General features: G+C 41.5%; 1 protein-coding gene across 1 annotated transcript; it reads left to right on the top strand.

The window, feature by feature from the left end:
• The first annotated feature begins 8,693 nt into the window (after positions 1-8,693).
• Positions 8,694-9,418, top strand: LOC147457692 (uncharacterized). Its single transcript, XM_086513639.1, has one exon. It carries the CDS (start codon positions 8,714-8,716, stop codon positions 9,143-9,145), a length of 432 nt encoding a protein of 143 aa, XP_086369765.1. The 5' UTR covers positions 8,694-8,713; the 3' UTR covers positions 9,146-9,418.
• Positions 9,419-10,597: the final 1,179 nt, after the last annotated feature.

Genomic DNA, 10,597 nt, shown 5'->3' on the forward strand with positions numbered 1-10,597 from the left:
CACTAAAACCAAAAACTAAGGTCATCTTAACCTATATGGTAACAACAGGAGAACACTCGACTCATTAGTCTAACTAAGATCTCAGCGTGCCTCATTGAAACTCGTACCTAAAGATAAATGTAATGAAATGTAAAACTCGGGAACTGGGTAAAGAAGAAACTCAAGGTAATCTCCTCTACTAGTGTAAGTTCCAATCCCCAACAATGGCACCAATGTTGGTGGTCTACCACAATCGAACGGAGTATCCCCTAGCTATAAATCAAACCAACATAGATATGTCAATCCGAGGACGTATCTGACCTGACTAGTGCATGGAAACGTCGAATAAATGTCCTAACCACAATGCACTAAGGAGAAAGGTGTCACTCACAAGCCAGGAAGCAGCTAGTGGGATAATTCCCAAGTCTCCTGTGTGGTCTATCTATCACTCTAATTGTCATTATAGTGCCAAAGGAACTCCAAATGACATGAAACTTGAGATTAGGGGTCTCTAGACTATGGGAAATAGGTTCCTAACAACCAGACGTATAAAAGTCACCGTCGGGTAGGTGAGCAACCGCGACTATTTCCATCTCTTACCTTCACGAAAAATGACGAACAAGAATCATTTGGCTTGTCCTAGGGCCTAATTACCTCTTTCAATGCTTAGTTTCACTTAAAACATCATTAACAACTCACAATGAGTAAATAAAAAAATGAGGAGACCTAGAGCTAAAGCTACACATTGTGTCGCCGCACACACATAGTCAAGCACAACACACAAGACATGTACAAGATGCTAAGAGTGAGAGGAGAAAACAGGAGAAGTTTCATTAGCAATGTGCTTCCGTACAATGAGTAGTGAACGTGCAAGTGTAGGCATACGCTTCACTACGTAAGCTCAATAGTTATATGATCCCTCATAATTACAAGATTTTGGCTTATATACACAGGGTTAAAACTGGATATTAGCTTAAAATACATAATTATTACAAAAAAGTGGTGGACTAGGCTATCTAGCCTCTCATTAAGTACAAAGATTTCCTAATAAGATCAAATTTTACCCAAGTGTATGAATTACAATGCCGATCTCATGCAAAAATAAATAATCACCTCTGCTTCAACACATTACTTTGGGAAGCTTGTGAATAGAGTATTTTTCATGCTTTTAAGTACAAGTTTGTTCCTTCAGATGCTTATGATGAGAGAATTCGATTGCAAAATGTGCAATCAAGTCCTATTTTGAAAATTTGCACTGGTGATAGCCACCTTTTCTTATTGGTGTAACAAAAACAGCCCCCAATATTTGGATGCAACCTAGCTCAAAATGTGTACTCTTATGATCCACATTTGAACGTGCAACCTTGACAAGAAAGGTGTGACACGTGATCAATTTAATGCCAATGATCCAGTAACATCATGCTTGTTCTATTGCTTGATCATTGTTCTATAGAGTCTTACATATGCCATGGCCATTCTAGGTAAAGTATGCATGCTCGTTACTATCTAGCCCTAGGGAAAGATTCTTCAAAATGTCTTTCTTCATTGAATGAGTGAGCTCTTAGTGAGACTATAAAGAGAATCCCTTTTTTTCTTTTTGCATTACTATCTCAATATGAGCAAGTTGATTTATAGATTAGAACTTCCAAAAGGACTTACATCACCTCCATGGTCGGACTGAGCCATGGATGCCATGAACATTACTAGCTAAAAGGGAGCCACCCTACTACTGGGAAATATAAGATAACTTTACATGGAGTCACCCTTACAAACATATACCATAACCATACCTAAAAGACAAACATGATCTGCAAGGGGATGCCACCTGTCAAGACAGATTCTAAGGAGCAAGGCTCGACCTATGGGGTCAAGAACCTGAGCCAAGGGCTCATGATGGACTAGTGTGGATTGGGGATCTGTATTATGGCTAGGGCTAGGAGACGGCCTATATATATAGGGTGGTAGGGCGGTGGATCTTGCATCTTAGTCTCTTAGGTCTTACATTGGTATTAGAGCTCATAGGAGGGGAAGCTATGGAGGGGGGAAGGAGAAGGGTGTGAGTCTTTGCATGGATGCATTCTCTCTCTCTCTCTCTCTCTCTCTCTCTCTCTCTCTCTCTCTCTCTCTCTCTCTCTCTCTCTCTCTTTCTCTCTCTCTCTCTCTCTCTCTCTCTATAGAAACTTTGACATATGTTCCCTTAATTGTTGTCCCTTCAGTAAGGAAGGCAAGGTTGTGGACTCGAAAAAGCTAGAGAAGGTCGTGGGAAGCATGGCTTCCACAGACCAAAGGAAGAGATCTCAGAGGTCGATGTCCATGGGAACAACCGCTTATGAAGTAGGAGGTCCATGGGTGACCTGCACAGAACCACCACAGGTTCAAGTCCGTAGCATCACGTTGCTAAGAGCTTTGTTGTTTGACTCTGGCATGGCTCCCATGGTGCGATAGAACGCCGTCCCCGTCATCACCTCCTTTGGCACTGCATACACAGTTAACTATGCTCTTGTTCTTTGTAGGATTCACATTTGGAGGCCCAAAGTGAGCCTTCAACTGGCCAAGGGCTAGTTCTCATGCACAAAGCTGCAGTCAGGGATAGTCGACATCGATAAAGAAGACAAGGACAGGTTCTCTTGCATGAAAGTGTAGCCGTGGATAGTTGGCATGAATAAGGAAACCAAGGATAGATCTTGTCAAGGAGAAGCCTTGCACACACAAATCATGAAAGACATGCCAAATGGGGAGAATTTTTTTTGAAATCAAGCAAAGAGCCTGGGTATGAATTAATATAGGCAAAGGTAAGGCCAAAATCAACAAAGATACCGAGGATTGAGGGAAGGAAACATTACAAGCACCCACTTTGTCATGCGGCAAAGTATTGCAAAGCTATTTTCAAACGCATGCAAGGCATGCGAGCAAAAGTCAATGAAATTTGACATTGAGATTTTCTCGGTTTTCTTCTTCCTTCAATTAGTATGACAGTAAGACTGGGCGGCAGAAACACTTACTGAGCATTCCCGAAAGCATGATAGTTTTGTTTTTGAACACACGGTATGCAACAACCACTCACAGTTAAGCAAGGCTTGAGTGAGAAATGATTTTGTTTACAAGCAAGGCTTCTTCGACTATATGGCACGTCCTGTTGCTCGCGTTGATGAAGGAGGCACGGGTACTCGGCAAGGACGACCCTTAACTGCAATTCCGAGATGCTGTCAAGCAAGTTTCTTGGGCTTGAATTTTAGGCCAGTTGTTTGTCATTAGAGAAATCCAACAATGACAAGCTGATCCACCCATTGTCGGCAAAGAGTAATCCGATGATTTTTTCAAGACATCACTCGAGCAAGGCTCCATCTACGTAATCAAGTCACATATATTCCACGTTTTTTTTTTGTTTTTCAACACATTGTACAACTCAACAATGTTGATTATTTGTGAATTCTCAACAAGGTTGACTTTCTCTTGTTATGCCATTGTAAATTGGCAAGAGTATGTGTTCGTTATGAGCACCATAACAATGCATATATGAGCACCATAACAGTGCATGAGTACTTATGTGGAGCAAGGCTTCTCTTTCAACATTTGGCATAGCGATTTCCAAAGTTTGGAATATGCTAATAGCATACAAACTTGGGGAAACTTGCCAAGATGTCTGCAGATTTTTAAAATCACACAAGGGTGTATATGATATATACGCTAACTCACTCAAGCAATACATATGGCTATGAGCCGGATTTGAGCAAACTACCAAAAACCTGGCCAAAAGTGCGCCACAAGGTTAGTAAATTTCTAGTTATGTTTGATTTTTTCTATGTTTTACTTTTCATTTCGGAAAAGATCTCTCTGTTGTACAAAGCAAAGTAGTTGGGCAAACTCCATAAGAAGCCGATGTACAAAGCAAAGTGATTTGTGTGACTTCATGTGAAGCATGGCTTCTCTTATGTACCACAATCTTCTCGATTAATTTTAGATCAATGACACTGGAACATATCTTTGGCACTACATGGATATAAGCTCACAATTTATACAATGACGCACTGTGATGTATCCATGCCAGTGTAATCATGTTAAGGCACGTATACCAGGGGCTCACATGATTGAAACTATCATTGAAGCCAAGGGCTTGTTATTCTATTTTTTGATATGTATGCATGGTGTACTAGTACGATGGACGTACGGCACTCCATCATTGTATACGCTTCTGTATAGCACTAGCTACTCTGTCAAGGACGAGCTTAATTATTGATGTTTTAAAACATTTTGTGTCTATGTTTATTTCCAGGAAAAGTGCCAATGCATATGCACCATGTTACAGTCACGATCACATACAAGGTAAGTGAGTCAAGATGTGACAAGAGCGTGGTACAAGTACACTGTTATACGCTTATAGGATAAGCTACCACACAATCATTGTTTGCATAGAGGCATATGCAGGGGGAATAAAACACATTAGCATAAGGGATTTTCTTAGCCAGACATTCTCTCTTTCTCTCTCTCTCTCTCCAACTTCTCTGTGAAAAAGGTGTAACTCGGCATGATTTTATTGAATATTTCTATGTCAATACGGTAACAAGAAGGGCTAAGATCCAACAGGAAGGGCTAAGAGCTACCTATTGCCACCTATTTTGGAATGGATAAGAGCCATCTGTTTGTAATCCATGAATGATTGCTTTCAAGATCGAACAATTCTATCTAGTTGAGTACCCATCGATTCTAATGGACAAGCAAGAGTCTTTTCATTAGAAATTTTTTGGTCATTATTTTAGCACTAAACACTTTAAATGTGAAGATCAAGTTAAGTTTTTGAACATCTTAAACTTGTAAGTGCTTATCTCTACCAAGGTGTATAGATGAAGCCAACATTTCAGACAATATGGTAGTTCACAAAAACCCAAGATTATGGATTTTTGGGTGTGGAAAAGATCCAATTGTGAATACGATTCCAACTTCAATGGATATCTTATCTTATCTATAGCACTAAGAGTGTCTATATGAGTACAATTTTGGGGTAAGACCCAACTCATGATTACTATATCACTTATTAAGTGTTGATGGTCAATTCTTGGAACCTTCACACTTGTGCTTTCAAGGAAAGAAGTCCACAAGCTGACAAGGGGTAGTGGACAATTTTAACTTCCAAAGTAATAAGGGAAAACCCAAGGGAGGTCACGGAAACAAGCCAAGGGCCGATTGCTAGTTGAGTAGTTTCCCTACAAAAGTCTAACCAAGGGGTTTGACAATGTCGATTTTTAACCAAGGGGTTTGGATTGCAAAGGCAACACCCAAGGTTACATGTGCAATAATACTTGCATTTCACTAATTTTCAATTAGTGTTCCTAAGCCATTGCACGCGAGAAATTTGCGTAGGTGCAATTCACTATGGATAAGTAAACACTATGTTCAACCTCCAGGTATGCACATGATTTGGTTTTGTTTTTTTTACTATGTTTTTGTTTATATTTCCAAATAGGATGCATAAACTTCTATGTTTTCATCCATTTTTTCTCTTAAGAGATGTGACAAGGTCATGTAAGAGCCAAGAAAATCGGGCTGTCGTGTCCAAACTAAGTTTCTGCATTACACAGTTATAGACCCACTTGTAGGGTTTGATTTGGCACATGTTGTCACATGGGATACAACATGGTCTAGGAACTCAGGAGTTCGGTTTAGCCAATATGGAGTAGGAATAATGAGGTTCCCTCTCACTCACGTCGCGGAGTGTTTGCAGCTATCTCCACACAAGTACATCTTGTACTTGATAGGTGTTCTTTTTCTAAACGTCTTTACATGAGACACATTCCACATGTGGAGAATATGAGTCTCTAGGATTGACACTGGCACCCACTATTTTAACTATCTGTCGGGACAAAGTTCCTAGGTGCTGATCAAATCTGTTTTTCTAGACCACTTTCAGCACGACGTATCCGAAACAATTCCAGTGGCCAAAAATACAATTGCTGCTGAACAACATTAAAGGATGGTTGTTTATGCATATAGCAAGGCTATGAGTTGTTAATGAAAAGGTTTCATTGTTTGTACCTAGAAGTGATAAACATTCCATTATGGTTCAAACATTTCAGCAAGGCTTGCAAAATGATTGCAGTAGAAATTATTTAGTTTCTTTTCAGAACTATTTACACTCCTCTTTCATGTGTGCTAGGAGCATCACATTTTCCATAAGTTTTGGTAAGTATAATCATGGATATGCAGGTTTGGATCCGTTTTTGCTAAATGCATGCACAGTAGGTGTTATAGGCACTAGTGTTTAGCAAAGACTGATTTGGACCAACATGCATATTCATCAAAGTAGTTTCTTATGAAACATTTTTCACTCTATGTGAAGTATCTCTATGAGATTACTTTTGGATCTACCAATCACCAATAGAGGTCATGGCTCGGTTTGGGTGCTTGTGGATCTTTCAAGTTAACCAAGATGGTTATTCAGGACATTGTTGATTCCCCAGCAATGTTGTACGACATTGTGATCCCCGTTTACCAATCATTTGGGAAGAGTGTTAGTAAACTGTGGAGAAATACACCTCAGTATTGTCAGTTATCCAAAGAGGATAGCCAGATTACAAAGTGTAATCTTGTGCTAAAGGATATTTGAAGTGTGTATGTTAGCACCCATCCATTCAATTAGAAAGCATATATGGAGTTTGCTTACCATAAGTTAAAGCATGTTTACGACTATGTTTAGTCTCTTCATGTATAATTCAGGTTCTCAACCTTGAACACTACTTATGGTGGGGCTGTTTACTGATGAAATTGAGAACAAGTCAAGGACTTATATTTTGCTGATAAGTTACGTCGGCCAATTACTTTCATATATAGAAAGTGAAAACTAGAGGTACTCTTTTGGGTACATCTTTGTCATGCTAACTCGTTAAGCATGCTCCTATGTGTTCTAAATGGAGTCTACACACTATGTAAGATAGGAGCCAATAACACATGACGGTTGCAAATGGACAACAATCTGGAAAATCAAGATGTTACTCTTAGTTTCATTGAACCTCCTTCTGAACCGTGTTCCGTTCAAGTGAACACTTGGATCCATGAAGGATGCCACGGTGGAAAACATTAGTGTATCGCCACTCTTATTTTCGAGGACGAAAACGCTTCTCCAAGGGGGAGTAATGTGAGGACAAGGATCCCAAGGAGCAAGGCTTGACCTAGGGGGCTAGGGACCTGAGCCAGGGGCTCGGACTAGACCAATGTGGACTGGGGATCCGTGTTATGGCTAGGGTTAGGAGCCGGCCTATATATATAGGGTGGTAGGGCGGTGGATCCGGCATCTCGGTCTCCTAGGTCTTACACCACCATGACACGCAGGCTACCACCACACAATGCTTTCAATGATCAGGAAGTGGAAAGAATAAGAGAGAGAGCAAATATCATGAGACCTAGCAAAAGGCATCAACTCGCCATCATGAAACCAAGAAGACCCAATTCCTCCACACAACCCACAACCATGAAGGACGGGGGTTCCACATCCCTTGCCGCCACCAGGAAGTTCCATGCCCCCAACCTCCAGCGATGCAAGACAAAAGACAACCACCGACGAACGAAAATGATAGGGCGAGCTTCTTCACCTTGACGACAAAGATGCCAAGTACCAAAGCCAAAAATGAGGAGTTTGATAAGGCTACCCATGGAGTAGGGTACATATCGATAAGCAAACCCCTCTAGAGAGCGACTTCGGTCCCCCATCAATGCCCACCGATCACAATCCTAGCATCTTGAAAGCATTTCCCACCCTCCCAACCCCTAGCTCGAGTGCCGAGAGCTCCTTCCTGGTTCATGCGTCTCTGCAAAGGCAGACATCGGAGCAGTCCCTACTACGGTTTTCCCTGGCACCAAAACCTTTGTTGTACTAAAAGCATAAGCATAGCTGTACTAAGAAGTGAATCCTTTGTTGCTAGAGCCAAATCGAGATTAAAAAACACGACTTCAATTCCTATAACAAATCATGATTTCCTCTTGATTAATCAAGTCATGCGCTTCTCATCATTGTTGTTAAGAACTCTATGGAGACAACGGCACACTCTTTTGAAAGGAAGGAATAACAACCTTTTAATATATAAAAACATGTTATTTGTGCTAGGATGAAGTCGTAGGATGTAGGCCTTGGAGTTTTTCGTAGGTGTCGCCAATTAAAGCTTGCCATATGGCCAATCACTACTACACATGAGAAAATGTAAAACGTAATTTGATCATATTTGAAGGTGTTTAATTGAATTTCTCTGAATTTTGTAGGTTCTCTCACAAATTGGAGCCACCTTGTAGTCCTCTCTCTTAGTGCACAAGTTTTTTTTTGGGTGTAGGTACTGTGTTCATATTCTTTGCCATGGTAAAGTTTCTCAGCTTGACGTCGCTAAGTTCTTCTTTTTTGACTTTTGACAAAGTAAATATTATGCTCCAGTGATGCACGTGTGCCATTGCCGCTTATGATCAAAAGAAGCGTTCATGATCTCCTCTTTTTTTTCTCTGTCTTTCTAGGCACAAAAAACTTGCTTTTGTCACCCAAAAAACAAATGATTACATAGATTTAAACCTAGGCTTGACAAAGTCGCAGAGGCTCGAGCCCACCATTGACCAACACTCATTCCGCCCACGCATTAAATTCACTTATGGTACACAAATGCTCAACAGCAATTTTCGCTCTCGGAGTCTCCCTCTCTCAATAGCCGTTCAGACCGAGGTACCCGCGCAGACAGCTCTCTCTCTCGCTCGCTCGCTCGCTATGGCCAAGCTGCTGAGTAAACTGCTGCAAGCAGCAGCTCGGTACTCTGCCGGCATAGCTGCGGATGATGCCCATGAAGACCACATTAGCAGCGCCCAAAGGAGACTGCTGCCAGAAACGGATTCACACTGCTCAGAATCACAAGGATCTGCGGGCGGCAGCCAGAAGCAGAAGCCGGAGCAGGCGCAGAAGCAGTTGAAGAAGAATAAGAAGACGGCTGCGGTGCCGATGGGGTGCGTTCCGTTGGTGGTAAATGGGCAGCATCGGGTGATGGTAAGGGCGTCGCGGCTGGGTCATCCTCATGTGATGGCGCTCTTGCAGGACACGGCGCAAGAGAACGAGCACTGCTTTGACTATCCGGGCGCCCTCCGTGTCTCCTGTACCGATCCCGCTGCCTTCCACCACCTCCTTCGCCTCACAGTCCACGTGTGATCATGGTCTTTTCAGACATCGCGCAACCATTCAAAAGACATGAATATGTTACTTGCATAGCAGTCCCACGCTCACACTCCATCCCATGACCAAAGAGGCTCAAACGCCCTTTAAATCTCATGGTCTTTTGCCATGCCTCTTGGAACCTCGTCATTTCTGAAGCTTTGGGTCCTACAGTACTTGGTGACTCTGCGACACTTAGCCTTCTACCGATTGGCCAACTCTCCGTCCACAATGTCACCCTACATCATAGTGCACTCACCGATCTATAGACCTTGCAACATTTGATGAGTATGGCCTTCAAGTGCCAAGCGCTAAGTGTATGTCTATAATGTGTGCTGGTGCATCACATTACTCTAGAAAAGGTATTAGCGAAAGGATATTAACTGTCGAATTGCACTCGATCTTGTAGCTTGCACACACCTCCTCTCCCTCCAAGAGATCAACTAGTTTGCCTTGATCGTTTCACTATGGAAATTGCGCAAATTAAACAAGTGTTGTATCTTTCAGCTCATATCATATCTTATTCTTGAGGCTTCTAGCATCCCTACTCAAAGTTTTTGCCAAAAGTTTTATGACTTCGCAACACAAATGAAATTTGGCATTAACACATGTGTGGAGGAGAAAATTTTCACATTCTAATTTTTAAAGATAGAGGGAGATGCATTTCGTGCATTGGGATGCTTGTGTCCAATAAAAGAAAAGAAAGATCATACAAAAGTATGGTGCATGTATGGGATGGACTTGGCACTATTCTCCACATTTATAATAATACGGTAGGAAGCATGCCCCTCCCATGCCATTTTTATCCCCTTTAATGGTGTTGAAGGGGCACTTATGCTTCTCTTTGAATGTTAAAGGGACATTCCTATGATCAAATTATTGTAACATTTAATGGCCTAAAAACTTGTGTGTAGCGGAAATTAACATGAACATAGTGGGCATGTCATTAGAATAGATTCCTAATGAGAACTACAAGAGTGCTTGGGTGGAGAGAGCAACAAAAAGCATGACACCTAGTTAGATAGCATGAACAATACTTTCAAAAGAGAGAGAAATTAAGCTATTGACAACAATACTTTCAAAAAGCATAACACCTAGTTAGATAGCATGAACAATACTTTCAAAAGAGAGAGAAATTAAGCTATTGACAACAGTTGAGGACTGGATTTGCATGGAGCCTGTCCCCCCTCCAAAAGGCTTTGTATTATGGTTCCTCCCATCAAGAGAGACATTGTACAATACGATTCTTTGTGTTCCTTCAAGACTAGCTAGTGCAATGAAGATGAAAGCTTCATGCACTAAGCAAAACACTTAGCAAACACAAAATCAATTATCCCAGGTCTCAAACCCTAGATCTCACACACCTTCAAAGATGGTGAGAGCTAGCAGGGTATGAGAGTAGATTGAGAGGAAGAAGGAGTATCTTACAAGAAAGATGTACATCTCCTC

The sequence above is a fragment of the Adiantum capillus-veneris genome, chromosome 5, assembly GCF_014529385.1.
Source record: "Adiantum capillus-veneris isolate H3 chromosome 5, ASM1452938v2, whole genome shotgun sequence".
NCBI lineage: Eukaryota > Viridiplantae > Streptophyta > Polypodiopsida > Polypodiales > Pteridaceae > Adiantum > Adiantum capillus-veneris.